The sequence below is a fragment of the Polypterus senegalus genome, chromosome 14 (assembly GCF_016835505.1).
Source record: "Polypterus senegalus isolate Bchr_013 chromosome 14, ASM1683550v1, whole genome shotgun sequence".
Classification (NCBI taxonomy): Eukaryota; Metazoa; Chordata; class Cladistia; order Polypteriformes; family Polypteridae; genus Polypterus; species Polypterus senegalus.
This window is the reverse complement of record NC_053167.1, coordinates 93,326,997-93,342,877: the sequence shown is the minus strand read 5'-3', so window position 1 is coordinate 93,342,877 and position 15,881 is coordinate 93,326,997. Positions and strand designations below refer to the sequence as shown.

The following is a 15,881-nucleotide window of genomic DNA, read 5'->3' as shown; positions in this document are numbered from 1 at the left end:
CACCAGAACTCTGCTCACATCATGTTGCTTCGTACCGCAAGCTTCATGTAGTAAGTCTGTGATAAGCGGTATACCGCTACGCTTTACACTCACGGGACGGAAGGACAATCCCGACCGCTTTTATATAGTAAGAAAGAAGAACAAAATATCGCCCTGGAGTAGAAAATCATCTTTTACCTGGAAAAACGAAACAACAAATCCCATCGTGCATTGCAAAATGGACGGGGCGTGTGTGAAACTCTGTGCTACTCGCACAGTCTGGAGTAGAAAATCATCTTTTACCTGGAAAAACGAAACTACAAATCCCATCGTGCATTGCAAAATGGATGGGGTGTGTGTGAAACTCTGCGCCTGCGTAGCACTCACGGGACGGAAGGACACCCGACCGCTTTTATATAGAAGGATATCAAACTGTATGCGTCTGCCTCATGCACAATTAAACCTACATTACTGTAACAATTCTATTCAATACATGGCCACAGATATTAGATTCATTCTATTATTTTGATTTCTAACTGCTACATATAGCACTTTGAGCACTATAATGGTTCTACTTAATCTTCAAATTGCTTTATAATACAATAAGTATGATCTGAGACTTGTATATAATGTAATATTGCATGTTTTTACAAGAAAAAAATTGTTTACTGTTTTATATAGTATGCCTTATTTTTTAGATAAATTATGGTATAACTAATAAATTTGAGCTATTCACTTTAACTAAATAATGTGCTGTTCCAGACAGTCTTTTTAGATGGGAATTATGCACATTGTGTATTTTCTTTGTGGAAGGGTTGGTCTGGTTCTTAATCAATACATTTAAAATTAAATTCCCTTTGGAATAATAATGCATAAAACATTTCTGTTCATTTTAAAGGTTTCCAAGTCATGTAAAACTGTCTTTGTATGTGTATCACATTTTATTGCATAAAAGTATACAATTATGTAATAAAGTTAAATAGCTCATCACTGTGTCTTTATGTTAAAAGTTTTTTTTATTACAGTTACTTTTTTGCTTTATTAATCCCTCTTTTCCAACAAGGTTTTACTATAGTAGACAGCTACCAACATGTTACCAACTTGTTTTATGTATGTGCAAATCAGAAGGAGCATTGACAAGACCAAAGGTTTCAGTGACTTTGAGCAGCCATGCCAGCATTAGCTGTCCCAACTCTGCTGGGATTTTCAGACCCAACAGTCTCTCAAATATATCAGAAGTTTATCTCCAACCAAAAATACCCAACCAACTCTGGTCCTCTTCTCAAAAATAAGTTTTTGAAAAAAGTCGTTATAGCTTTACATGAGCAAGCACACCCTGCACCTTGTCACAGGGTGGGGTATGGTGGCTGTTAAACTTCTGCAGGTGAACAAATAGAGTGCTCTGCAGTGGACTAAGGTTATACATACTGGATGCCGCAGGACTGGAAAAATCTTCCTCGGGTCATACTGAGGGGAGAGGCGGCCAAAATCAGATGCCCATGGGTCCATTCCAACAGGTGTCAAAAATGTAGATGATGCAGCATCATGGTGCCGTCTTGTCATGTTGTGTCCCTTGATTCAATTAAAGTAGCATTTGAATGCCAAAGGATACCTGGAAATCAATGCCAATCAGGCGCTTTCTTTCTTGGAAGGTGTTAATGACAGTTTGTTTGCTATAATTATTCTGTATTTTTGTAAACTAATCTTTTTACTTACAGTAATTAGTTTTCATTTAATGTACTGTATATCTGAGTTCAGAATTGGAAAGGGTTATTATTTTTAAGCATATTAACACAGAATTGCATAGAATACTATGACTAAATTCAGTCTGTACTGTTTGTGGATTTTTGCTAAAAGATCTCTTTCACACAAAAAAGTTAGGAAAAATATTTAGAGGCGTATGAAGCTATCAAAAACTGTTCACCTGCATTTTATGGCTACACAATTTCTCTAGCCTTCACTCACTACAAACTGCATTTGTCAGCTATGGTGTGATTTTATTTTAGTTTAGTGAAAAGTCCTTAAATTAGAGGACAGTCTTTATGTATCAACCAACCCAATTTACAAACATCAAGTCAACAATTTAATTGCAATAATAATGCTCCAATTTGTTGCCACTCATGCGCAATTATATGAAATTAATTTATAAATGAACTTATGTAATCAAATTTTAACAGGGTTTGTGTAGTTAAAAAGCAAACCTTTATTATACAAAAATACTTTTTATTTTATCAAAAAAATAACAAATCAACAGGTGTCATAGTACAAAATTAATTAACACTTCCAAACTAAGCAATATGTTTAAATGTGTTGTAATTTATACAGAATTGCATTACAAGTTTCGACCACCATAACATAGTAAACATTATTATCTACTAATCAGAAGCTGAAGGGTTCTGTAAAAGGAAACCTTCCATCATAAATGAAATGATATTCCACAGCATATATTTTTGAAATGTTAATTCATTTAACCATTCTAATTGTACAAGAATAATAGCAAAATGGTTACCTTTTCCACTTGTACATTTAATAGCTATTTAACAATTCCCAATCCTCTGATGTTATCTTAACATTACACAGACGTTTTCTATGCGTCACTTCATTATTCTGACATACCTCATTCTCTAAACTTCTTTTTTTGTTGTTCAGGGTTTTGTCAGTTTTGGTTTTTGTGTGTTTTTCTTTCTCCTGTACTGGGGTTTTTAAGGTTTGTAAAGGTGCTTTCCAGAACTGCATTTTATTTTGGCTGGCTGTTTCTTTGTGTGCGAGTTCCAAAGAAAATTGTTCAAGTTTTGATTTAAGTGTCTTGTCTGTGCCATCTAGTGCAAAATACATAAATACACAGAATGCATAATTAATCAATTAAATAAACAAAATGGACCATTTTTCATTTTTTTATAACCAATCCCATGCTGAATAATACTGCAAAGTACCATATTAAATATATTGTACAGATACTGTATTTTTGCATTCAAAGAGTAAATAGATTCTCAGTGATTTCTTAATTTATGACCATTTTGCCCAAATACCTGTATATCAGAATGTTCACAAACTCAAGAACTGAACACTTAAAGTCAGCTGTTTAGTACAAACTGGGATGGGCATTTTAGGATATTGTAACTGGGTATAAAGCTGTACACTAAAATGTTAGCCCTTCTGAAAATAAAAAAAAACAAACATTCTCAAACAACTGTCAAAGCTCATTATAGCATATATTTTTGTAAATGATTTTACTCCTTACAGAAGCGTTGTGCAATTCTTCTTGTCTCTGGTATTTGTTTAGAATTTGTAGATTCAGACACAATATTGTTCCACTGTAACACCACCTGAAAATAGAATATATAACATTACTGCATTTACTTTAGTTAAAATAGTTCTTAATATCCATTGATATTTTACACCAACATTACTCAAATCAAGATTTATGAAGAGCCAGGGCCTACCTGGCAGCACTGGAGCATTGGGTACTGGGGCCAAGGTACTTAGAACCAGTACCTAAACAGTAGACGGAATGCCAATCACAAGACAAAGTAACTGTTGCAGAAAATCCCAAAAGTGCATTCTTGTGCTTTTTCTTCTTTTATTGTGAATTTATGAGTGCTCTGGGAGTGCCTTTGCAGTGTAAGTAAAATATTCTGTACCTATTGTGTCCTGAACAAGTTACCAAATGCATTTTGCCACTGTATGGTAACTCACTATTTATGAGTGGGGCAGAGCCATGAACTAAAACACCACAGTGTGTAAACAAGAAGCTGTAAAGCCAGTTTTAGATCAAACTGATGCAGAACCATTAGTTGAATCAAGCGATAGTGATGACAATGGGAATGGGTCATCAGACGTTGACACGGATAATGGTACTAATGCATAGGGCATTGGTTGACCAAATCACTGTGATATGCCTGGTGAATTCGGTCACCTGAAGGTTCAATGTGGTGCAAATAGGTGTTGGGGGAAAAGGCAAAATGATTGTGATCAAGTGGAAAGCCAAGAAAGACAATAAACCCCTAAGCACTGTTGATAATACAACAACCGTCAATGTTTGTGTCAGGGGAAATGTGTAAATCACTAAGCTTTGCACTACAGTAACCTACAATATCACTTAGGATGTGGCGTCCATGTAGATCATACACTGACATTCTACCTTCCCATGTGCAAACAACAGAAAAAAATAATGTGTGCAAAAAAAAAAACAAAAACACACATGTACTGTCCCTATTGCAACATCAGCCTTTGTGATGGTGACTGTTTCAACACATGTCACACGAAGGACATGTACTAAATTAACATCAGTGCAGCTGTGGACGCCAGACATGTCTTTCCTACTGTATTTCCTACTGTAGTCTTGTTCTTTACATGTTTCTGTTACAAATAATAAAGTTTTCTTGTTGAATTTGAGGTAACTGTGTGTATACTAAGGTCTTTTAATCTGTTTGGGACCTTTAGATAATTTTTAGACATAAGGTGTGTTATAAGAATATACTATGTACAGGCAGTCCCCAGGTTACGGACATCCGACCTACGACTTATGAACGAGGATGCAGTTGCGATGCATGCACCTCAGTAACTGCTGCTTCGTCATCTTTGGCCTGGGGATGCTGCAAGCGGTGGCTGGAGGGGTCCATAGTCACCGGAGGCACAGCTATCGCTCGTGTGCAGGACGATGGTTCGCTGCCTGGCCACTACGCTGCCGCAGCTACTGGTCCTGACTGGACGCAGGCTGGATGGAGCGGAGGGGGGAGTTTCAACAACAACATTTATTTATATAGCACATTTTCATACAAACAGTAGCTCAAAGTGCTTTACATAATAAAGAATAGAAAAATAAAAGACACAGTAAGAAAACAAAATAAGTCAACATTAATTAACATAGAATAAGAGTAAGGTCCAATGGCCAGGGGACAGAAAAAACTCCAGACGGCTGGAAAAAAAATAAAATCTGTAGGGATTCCAGACCATTAGACTGCCCAGTCCCCTCTGGGCATTCTACCTAACATAAATGAAACAGTCCTCTGTGGATTTAGGGTTCTCACTGAAGGACTTGATGATGATGGTCACGTAGACTTCTGCTTTTTAATCCATCCATCATTGTTGGAGCATCATGAAGCTTTGAGAAGGTGGAGGTGGTGCAGGCCACCACCACAAAGAAACCAGAAAAACAAACAGAAGAGAGAGGGGTAGGTGACCCAGTTGTGGCTGAACGGAGGCCATTGAGGGTGAATGGGGCAGCGGGGGTAGCATTGTAGTGTACCTCGGATGGCTGCCTGTTGAATTGGGGTTGGGCAATTCACTACCCACCTTTGGCCGCACCGTGTTCGTTCTCGGTGGGTGGATGCTGCAGGCACCATATTGTAGTGGAGGGGACTGTGTGGTGGGCAAGTGATGAACCTCCCCTCACCGCCCCCATTCATTCTCAATAGCAAGCCTGCTTGTACTGTTACGCACATAGCAGGAAATTGTCTCTTGTCAGTACATCAGACGTGTTGACGGGTGCCTTCCTGCTGAGATAGCGTGGACAGTGTTGTGCAGAAGAGCTCATCTTAACCTTTTGTCTTCACCCTTCAACAATGTCTCTGAAACACAAATCTGATGCAAGTGCTGGTGATACAGTAAAGAAGAGAAAAACCATCACCATTGAAAATAAAGTAGAAATAATAAAAAGGTCAGAGAGAGGTGAAACTCCATCATTCATTGGCAGAGCACTTGGTTACAGTCGGTCAACAATAGCATTTATTAAAATAATGTACCTGTTCTGACTTACATACAAATTCAACTTAAGTACAAACCTACAGTCCCTATCTCGTACATAACCCAGGGACTGCCTGTATTTGTATTTTGATTAGTGAAAACTGAGATGTTTCCCGACCATGTTATGTAAATTAACCTAATTTACTTAAGGCCATTGCTTTATCCTTTTAGTCAGTGTTGTCATGTGTGGCAAGCTTCATCAGACTTATTGTAATAAATGATGTTCATCTTTAAATTCATTTTTATCAGTTTTCACGACTACTTTTTATTTGCAGACTGTTGTCCTTAACGCTGACTTTCATACTCATTAATACAGTACTGGCTAACCTGAATCATCAATCAAATGATCTGCATGTCTTTGAGATGGTGGAAGAAAGCCTTATCAGTACATGTGCAAGCACAAGAAAAATATCTCCTCACAGCTCACTACGGAGTCACTCTTTTCCTAATATAATTTATGATAGTATTTAACAGTGGAACAAATACAAAAATATGAAAGGGAATACATAGAATATTCAAGGAAAGCTCAAACTATAGTTCATATTTAAGTCCTATTTTCCTAACCCAACTCTTTTCAAATTAAAAAGCTATTCTGAAAAATAAAATAATACAGCAAAGGAATATACAGGGTGGGCCATTTATATGGATACACCTTAATAAAATGGGAATGGTTGGTGATATTAACTTCCTGTTTGTGGCACATTAGTATATGTGAGGGGAAACTTTTCAAGATGGGTGGTGACCATGGTGGCCATTTGGAAGTCGGCCATTTTGGATCCAACTTTTGTTTTTCAATAGGAAGAGGGTCATGTGACACATCAAACTTATTGGGAATTTCACAAGAAAAACAATGGTGTGCTTGGTTTTAACGTAACTTTATTCTTTCATGAGTTATTTACAAGTTTCTCTTTGTTTACAGCCATTGACATGTCGCAGAGGTTAACACGTGAGGAGCGGATAGAAATTGTGTTGATGTCTGGTGAACGCAGTAACCGGGTCATTGCAGCAGATTTCAATGCAAGACACCCTACGAGACCACCCATCTCCCATGCTACAGTTAGCAAACTGCTTGCTAAGTTTCGTGAAACTGGTTCAGTGTTGGATTTGCCAAAATGTGGACGCATGAAAACTGTCACTAATGAAGAAACATCAGTGGCTGTCCTAGCTTCATTCAGCAAGAGCCCACAGCGTAGCACTCGCCGCATGTCACTGGAGAGTGGCATTAGTCGAACATCCCTTCGGGGATATTAGCTACTCACAAATGGCACCCTTACAAACTCCAGCTACTGCAGCATCTCAACGAGGATGACCCAGATCGGCACTGAATTTGCAGAATGGGCAAAACAAAATTGGAACAGGACCCTCAGTTTACGCAGAAGATTTTGTTCAGTGATTTTTATGTGAATGGTGAAGTTAACAAACAAAACCACCGCTATTGGTCTGACACTAACCCACATTGGATAGATCCCTCCAAGACTGTTGGAACAAAAAAATTGATGGTATGGTGTGGTATATGGGGTACAAAGATAGTGGGGCCATTCTTCATCAATGGAAACCTCAAGGCCACTGGATATGCGAAATTGCTACATGATGATGTGTTTCCCTCTTTATGCACTGAAGCTGGCACGTTCCCTGAGTTTTTCCAGCAAGATGGTGCACCACCACATTATGGGTGTCAGGTCCGAGCATTCCTAGATGAACAGTTTCCTGGAAAGTGGATTGGTCGTGGGCCAGTTGAATGGCCCCAAGGTCTCCCGATCTGACCCCCTTAGACTTTTATCTTTGGGGTCATCTGAAGGCAATTGTCTATGCTGTGAAGATACGAGATGTGCAGCACCTGAAACTACGGATACTGGAAGCCTGTGCTAGCATTTCTCCTGTGGTGTTGCTATCAGTGTGTGAAGAGTGGGAGAAGAGGGTTGCATTGACAATCCAACACAATGGGCAGCACATTGAACACATTTTATAAGTGGTCAGAAACTTGTAAATAACTCATGAAAGAATAAAGTTACGTTAAAACCAAGCACACCATTTTTTTCTTGTGAAATTCCCACTAAGTTTGATGTGTCACATGACCCTCTTCCTATTGAAAAACAAAAGTTGGATCCAAAATGGCCGACTTCAAATGGCCACCATGGTCACCACCCATCTTGAAAAGTTTCCCCTCACATATACTAATGTGCCACAAACAGGAAGTTAATATCACCAACCATTCCCATTTTATTAAGGTGTATCCATATAAATGGCCCACCCTGTATTTCAACTTGGTATATGCAAATTCTCCACCACATTTTACCATTACAAGTTTGCAGACAGTATGATTTCATCTAGTTAGCGTCATGCACAAGAATGCAGTTAACTATAGATGAGACACCAACTTGAGGCAAGACAGAATCGCACACACACACTAATTCACACCAGGTCAATTTAGAATTGTCAATAAATATAGCCAGCACAACTTTAGAACATGGAAAGAAACCAACATACTGCGAGAAAACAAAAGTAAACACTAGGAGAAAAAGCATACTCAGCCATGGCTGACCAAGTCAAGGAATTCAATCCAAGATTTTTGAGCTGCAAAAAAAAAAGTGCACAGTGCTATCTTATATGCCACGAGGCTTCTCTAACTTACTTGCTCTGCCCAACCTTCTGTTTTGCATTTTTCATGTGAAAATTCTTCCAATGCTACTTCAACAGCAAGCAAGCCCAGCTGAGACTGAAGCAATGTCATTAAAGATATGCACATCTAAGAACAAAAAGAGATCTCTCATCAAAGCAAAATCTTCATTGCTTTGCATTATTTCCAACATTTAAAACATTAACTTGTGAATGAAATAATCATTAAGATAAATATTGGACATCCATTGTGTTTTATTTGATTATCCTAGGTTGGGATTAAAAGGATGCCAAAACCTACAACAGATACAAAAACATGAGACAGCAAGTTTAGATTCTACGAATTCAAGAGAATCAGCTGTAGATAATTTACTGTTTACATGAATTTTATTACTCCTCAAGTAAGTAATTGTTTATACTCAGTGTGTTTACCTTGGCAGCTGTTCCAGTGATATCCAGTGAATTCAGTTTTTTAAAACAACAGATATATCCAACTCCTTCTTCACTGATATGAGGGTTGCCTATAGAATAAAAAAATGAATATTTCCCTTAATTACCATTAATACACTGAAAATGCCCTGCTTCTATTATTTTTTTGCTCAATGCTTTTAACTTTATTAAACATTGAGCTCTACCAAAAAATATATACTTTACAAAAAAGGGTATGGAAACAATTGTGTGTTTACTTTTGCTGTTTGCATTTCCATTTTTTTATTCAGTGTAACTGTAAAATATGTTTTATAGAAATTAATATAGTTATTAATATTTTTATAAATATGATCATAAATAGATTTAGGAATATCTCATATTGTTCATGTACACATTCTTGAACAGTATAATACTCACAAGACAAGTTTAACACTTTCAGATTATTTAGCCCTCGTTTCATCACTCTCACTGGTGCAGTCAACTTACGCAAGCCTCTGTCTGACAAGCAGTTGTCCTGAAGTGACAGATGTAGAAGACTGCAGAACAGTATAACAGAAAGCCAGTTTGTTAACAGAAATAAACTCCTTTTAATAACCTACACAAAGACAAAATGCGATAGCATGTACAAATGTGGTAATTAAGGGTGAACTTTTTACATAGTAACACTGTGCCACAGATATTGTTTATTTTTGGAAGGTATGCTTTTATTTAGCTAAGGCTTTCTCTGTCTGAAGATGTGTCAAGTTATCTCCTTGTCACATTCTCAAAAATGTTAATTTGCTATTTCCATCCACTAGTAACCTTTTACAGAAAGGATGTTACTAGGCTTGTGACAGAAAATCACAAAAACTGATGTTCCCGAAGTAGATTACAAAAGGAAAGTGTTCTATTCCTGTACAAGGGTTGTGAATTCAAAAAAGCTGGGTGAGAAAGTAACTGACTTTTGGCTGCTGTGCATCTGATAATTAATACAATATTGTTGCACACATCTTCAGCAAACTGACACATGTAATGTCGGTTATTTTATACTGCCTTTTTTGTTCACGGTCATCAGATGTACAGGATCAGTGTCAAAAGATCCATTCCTTTAACACTACCTTGACATAAACAAACTACAGATTGAATTTTCTTTCAACATCAATTACTCTTTAAGAAGACAGCATTTGAAAACCATGAAGCACACATTTAAAAAAAAGATGCAAACTCAAGCTATTTCGAGGAACAAAAGTATCAAACAACTTATAAAACGGATATTGTCTACTGCTTAAAAACATTATTTTTAGCTTTATACAAATGTCATAATATATACTTTGAAACATCCTAATGTTACCTGGTCAAGTTGTCAGAGGTTAGATGGTCAAGAAAATCATGGTCATCCCCAAGTTTACAGCTGGAAAGATCCAGGCATGACAAACCCTGAAAGGATTTGATTTCCTGCAGTTTCTCAGAAAGAAGGAGATATCTATGTACAGTACATAAAGAAAGAGTTAACAGATACCCTTTGCAACAGTATAAAATCTTTTTTTTTTTTTTTAAACTAGTGTTGGTTATAACACTGAATGAAGGGACAATTTAACACTAGCATAAGCCATATATATAAAAAAAATTTAATTAATAAAATAAATTTAATCTTAATTAACATTCATGTAAGTGAAACTTACCCATTTCTTAAACAAAGAGATTTCAGCATTAGTTCCCCATAGGCTTCGTTAAACAAATACAATGCTTTTGTGGCCACATTTGGATCAACAAATTTCTGTCTTTCTTCAACAGCAAAAAATAATTTTTTAGCCACTTGCTCAGGAAACCCTATAAGGGAATCAATGTGCTGAACATGTTCTGCTATAAATGCCAATGAAATATCGAAGAGTTTCTTTGCAGTGTAACGCAGGTTTCCTTCTTTGGTGTAGACAAAAATGAAGTGATCTTTTCTCTCAGATCCAGCACTTCTGTCTCCATCATCAAGTCCCAAAGTGACAGAAAAACCTTTTTGAAAAAGTCGAAGAGGCTTTTTACTGATGTTCTGACTTTCATTTGAGAAATTTCCAGTACCAGAGACTAAATGTAATTTTCCATTTTCCCGTATATAAACTGGGCCATTATCCAACTCCTTAATGGAAGAAAACATCCTAGTGTAGAAAAAAAAACAACACATTTTAAAAGTTTACTTTTAATTAATAGCAAAATTTAAAAAAAAAAAAAAAAACACCTCAGAACTTTTAACTTCGGAATAAATCACCAAGACTTATTATAAAACAACATTCACCAAGGAATTCTCTTTTGGACACTCAGATGTGCTGACAAGTGAATTCATCATAAACAAGTGTTGTTTATTTACATTCCAGCATAATAAACATTTTGTATTTGTAACTGAACTCTCTTAATTTAGAGTTTCTATATTTATTTCTATATTCAAGACTTACAATTGGGGATTTATTTTTCTACAACCCCTGATGCTGCCCAGAACTGTGAGAGCTGGGCCTACTTCAGGAATCCTTAAGCATAAGACATAAACCAGTCCTGGACAAGACCCCACTCATACGTACATTTTGGATTTAATTATGTTCACCTTACAATGCGTCAAGGATGCTATGTTTAAAATAAAAGAAGACTAGTGGCAATATTAAGCAGAAAAAAGAAAAAAGTATAGGAGCAGATGAAGGTCTAGAAGTATTTGAAAGTTTCAACACTGCAGATAGAGTAACTCAGATAAGGTAAAAAATACACCGGGGCAGAGGGGCAAAGTCCCAGGCATGACATAGAATTTTAAGAAGTGATACAAGCGCTTAGTCAAAGTTAGTGGCTATAAAACAGCTACTGAGGCTTCTTTCAAATTGTATTTAATTTTTTTTTTTTATTTTGAAAGGTTTAAACCCTTTCATTCAAATAAATTTAAGTATTAGGCAAATGCAAAACCATTCTTTAATGATACTGGACTATGTGGAAGCCTGCTTCCAAAGACCTACATCCGTGAGAGATGTCAGCGAATCCATCATCTCAAGATTAGAACTGCTGAACTTAAGTAGGACTGAGCTAGCTTTCATTGTAGTACAGGGTGGGAGGATTTTGTACAGGTGTCCTTTAAGGAGACATTGTGTGCCCATAAAGAGGTACAGAACCAGTCCAGACAGGTGAAAACAGGTTACGGACAGACATAAGCACTAGGTAAGACATATACCCTGTCCAGTTGCATCCACCACAGACTTGAGGTATTTAACCATTTTCAATACCTAGAGAACCTGAACAGTAACTCTGGTAACTTGGAGGTGGTGGACATTGATGGGAAGCCCCAATGGATCTCTTCTAAGTCCATGTAGAAAGTAATGATAGTGGAAAATTAAGTTATTAGAGGGAGTGACACACTAATCTAATGTGTTCTGTTGTCTTCCAGGTGTTCAAGCGGAAGTCCCTTACATGTATTTGGGTTTGTGCATTGGTTCCTCGGAAGAATCAGGGTGGATCCAGTTGACACTGACATTTTGTAACAAGTGACAAAGTTAGGCTTCTAGTTCAGTGATCCAAATTTAAAAAGCTGGTTGCTAAGCTCAGGAGCAGAAGACACAAGTTGGTCTTCTCTGAAGTTCTGCTTGTGCCACATGCCAAGGCAGGATTGAAGAGATTTGCAGGGTTAACACATGACTCAGATTCTGGTGTAGGACAGAGGGGTACAGGTTTATGGCATACTGGGGTGCCGTTTGGAACATATAGGACTTTTACTACCAAGAATGGTTACATATGAAAGACACTGATACACTGAGAAGGTGTGTGTGTGGGAAGGTTAGTTGAAGATGGTTTAAACAAGGGAAGGGGAGGGGGAAAGGACATTTAGAACAGGATAAATATAAATGTTTATGGGCAAGAACAAATAGTAACAATAATACAAGTGTAAAAGGTAACTTTGAAAATATGACCAGTATCATATATAAAAAATTTGTCTTTATCACGGTAGTATTAAAAATAAAAAAACAACGCATTGAGTTGTATGTAGTTGCAAATAAAGTAAATATGATGTTATAGCAGTAATAGAAACATAGTTAAGTGCTATAATATAATATAAATGAATATTTATAAAAGACACAAATTAAAACATGAGGACAGTTACATAAGGAGGATTAAAATAAGAGTCTGCTTTAAATATGAGATAAAGTACATGTTAGTAAAGATGCATGGATTTCAGTGACAGGCTTATCATTGGAAAAGTAATGCAGACTCTGCAATGCATATAACTAACAATGTCAAAATTCAACTTATTAAAAAGATCAAAAACGAAGTTTCTGAAAGAATGTAATAGTAATGGAGGAACAAAATTTAGTGGAAGAACAAATAACAGAGCACAGGGAGTGGATTTTATGCAATCAGTGATTATGAATATAAGCATCTGTCTAAATCTTTATTCTGTACAAAAGCAGGATAAGATTTGAGGGGTAGAATTAACCAAATCATTATGATACAGTGATCTTAATAAAAATAAGTTTAACTGTGTTTTGGCAGAATGTGCATACAGTATTAAAACTAAAAATGCTATATTTTTAGCATGGCACACTGTGTTCAATGCATTGAACATTAATGCTTACATTTCTTAAACACTGGGAAATTTAAAAGAAACCTCCAGTGGATGAATAAGAAGCTAAGCTAAGAAATAATAAGCTAAGAAAAAGTTGCAAAAGAAAAAGGCACCAAAAAGCACATATGTAACATGTACAAGACCATTAATGCCAGCATCGTGCCCCAATGTACAGTATGCATTCATATACAGCAAACTCTATATAAGTGAACACATTACACATATGAGTGCACTAAACTGAATGTCAGCGTGGAAAATAGAATTTGCACTTAATCGGTTTGGCTGCTGCCAGCAATGAGCACAGCATACAACTGTCAGTCAGTAGTAATCACACTACAATGTTAAATTCTAGAAGAAGCAATAATTTTTCCAAACTAACATCTTCACTATTTCAGGTCCATTTCCCCTTCTTTTTGAATATTCTTTAAAATTAGCTGACTTCTCTGTAATACATGACTCTAGAATCAGAGTTTGGCTAGTTTCAGCAGTAAAAAGAACTATCAAAATAAGAGGTGAAATGTAAAGTAATTTAAGGATGAAATTAAAAATACAGAAATTAAATTTCAAATGCTGTATATTTATATTTTTCTTAAGTTTTTGCATTTTTGCTTAGAAATTGATAACCTTCCAGTAATTTACAATGACTATGAGGAGGTACTAGTGACATGGATATAGCAGAGACAAAAATGCTACAACAATTAAAAAGGCTGAAATCAAATAAATTGATGGAACCAGATAATATGAATCCTCAAATGTTTAAAGAAGTTAGTGAGTGCACACATGACCTGACTGTATATTAAATCACTGCACATTGGGGAAGCTTTCAATGACTGAAAGCTAGCAAAAGTTCCAATATAGGCCAGTAAACTTTGGATGTACTGTGGGTAAATTAATGGAAGTAATTATTTAAGAAATGACTGATAACATGTATATAAATAAACATTATTAACACAAGGGAAATCAATTGCAATTTTTTGAGAAAACAACAAAGGTATTTGATCAAGGGTGACTGGTCCAATAGTATTTAATTTAATAAACAAAAAAAACAGTAAATTACACAAGAGGCTGCTGATATCTCATACAGCATCATCAACTGTCATAAGAAGTTTTTTTTTGTATTTTTATTTATATAATTTATGGAAATTAAAACAAACAACGGCCCTGATTACTGATTTATCGGTAACACCAGTTTTAGCATTGCCTAATTCGGAGAAGCTCCTTTCACTGTAACTCTTTACTTTCTGTTTCTGAGGTAGTTTTGAACTCATCTACACACTGGGCTTTAACCCCCAAACGTCCACTAGCCTCTTTTGCGGTACATCCTACAGCTGACCCCCCCAAAAAAAGATGCTCGGATCGTTACATGACCTTGCAAATGCAGAATGTACTTAATTAACGGGTATACTCCACGGAACTACTGTCATATATCATACCATAAGTGGAACAGTTTAACGAAATCGCTTAATATGTCGGGGGGTGTTGTTAACCAAAATGTAAATAGATGAATGAGTAACACGAATCAACCTTTGTCCTCATTTTATAATTGTCCTATAGGACTTGCTCAGTCCTAGGACGAATTGACCAAAATAACATTTTTTTTTTTTATCCAAACTATAACAGAAAATTTTAAAATGATTTATTAGCTTAAGTTTGCATATTTAGTTTAATAAAGTAACTATGAAGAATACAACAGCAAACTGCTCTATTTATTTAGTATTTTTCAATTTGCAAATTATATCCTTAATTCTGATTACAGGCTTTCATAACATATCTAAAATTAGAAGCAGTAAGAAATGACCATTCAGTATTGTGCGCATTGTGACTGGACAATTTGCCAACAACTTTAGCCTATCAAGCTTTAACAAATTATATTTTCAAAGAACACTAAACCAACCTTTCTTACCGAGGCTTCATCTGCCGCACAGTCCCATTCCCAAAAAGAAACTCCGACCAATGAACCCCAGCGCGAGAGGCGCGCGGGGCGGGGGGAAAGAAGGAATAGTGTGCATCTACAAATATTGTTCGAGAAGAAACATGCAGACGCAGCCTAGAAGTAACCCCAAAGTCTTACCTGTGGAACTGATCCTTAGAGTTCCTGTCGTCCGTCATTGCTTTGATTCCATTCATTCGACTGTTAAGTTTATACAGAGCAACAAAATGACACACGAAGATCAGTCTGCAAGATTGGCAATCCTGGTGACAATTCTTGGAAAGTAGGAATCAAACCTGACCGGAATGCTAATCTGTGGCTCATAATTCTCATTTTTTTAAAGTACACCTCCAGATTACTGCCCTGGCACAACTGCCCATTTTCTAACCCTTTTACTCAGGTCAGGGCCCTGGAGAGCACATAACAAACACTCAGTCGTATCGGTCTAATTTCAAATTGCCTGTCTGAATAAGAAAACATCTCTTTGTATGTGACAAGCAAACTAGACTAACCAGCCAAATTTCACACAATCTTTGAGAGTGCGTGCAAAATCAACACAGGACTGAAGGCACGAAGTAGAAGCGCTAACCACTGCACCATCATAGAACGCATTTGAGT

The 15,881-nt window shown here is 36.5% G+C and overlaps 1 protein-coding gene across 3 annotated transcripts; it reads right to left on the bottom strand.

Moving 5' to 3' along the window:
• Positions 1–2,229: 2,229 nt before the first annotated feature.
• lrrc42 (leucine rich repeat containing 42) lies at positions 2,230–15,833 on the bottom strand. Of its 3 annotated transcripts, none has more exons than XM_039735577.1 (8): positions 15,405–15,833; positions 10,431–10,898; positions 10,100–10,231; positions 9,187–9,305; positions 8,773–8,861; positions 8,357–8,470; positions 3,221–3,305; positions 2,230–2,798 (listed from the first exon to the last, which is right to left on the bottom strand). In XM_039735577.1, exons 1-8 carry the CDS (start codon positions 15,458–15,460, stop codon positions 2,506–2,508), a joined length of 1,356 nt encoding a protein of 451 aa, XP_039591511.1. In that variant the 5' UTR covers positions 15,461–15,833; the 3' UTR covers positions 2,230–2,505. The 3 variants fall into 3 exon arrangements, with proteins under 3 accessions (XP_039591511.1, XP_039591513.1, XP_039591514.1); XM_039735579.1 differs by lacking the exon at positions 15,405–15,833 and adding an exon at positions 15,237–15,311; XM_039735580.1 differs by lacking the exon at positions 15,405–15,833 and adding an exon at positions 15,228–15,307.
• Positions 15,834–15,881: the final 48 nt, after the last annotated feature.

Excerpts from the sequence above, each read along its gene's own strand:
- lrrc42 (XM_039735577.1), bottom strand. The coding sequence starts at position 15,460 with ATGAATGGAATCAAAGCAATGACGGACGACAGGAACTCTAAGGATCAG. Across the intron at positions 8,471-8,772 it reads TCACTGGAACAGCTGCCAAG|ATGTGCATATCTTTAATGAC; the intron begins GTAAACACACTG and ends TTTTGTTCTTAG. Across the intron at positions 2,799-3,220 it reads AAGAATTGCACAACGCTTCT|ATGGCACAGACAAGACACTT; the intron begins GTAAGGAGTAAA and ends ATTTTGCACTAG.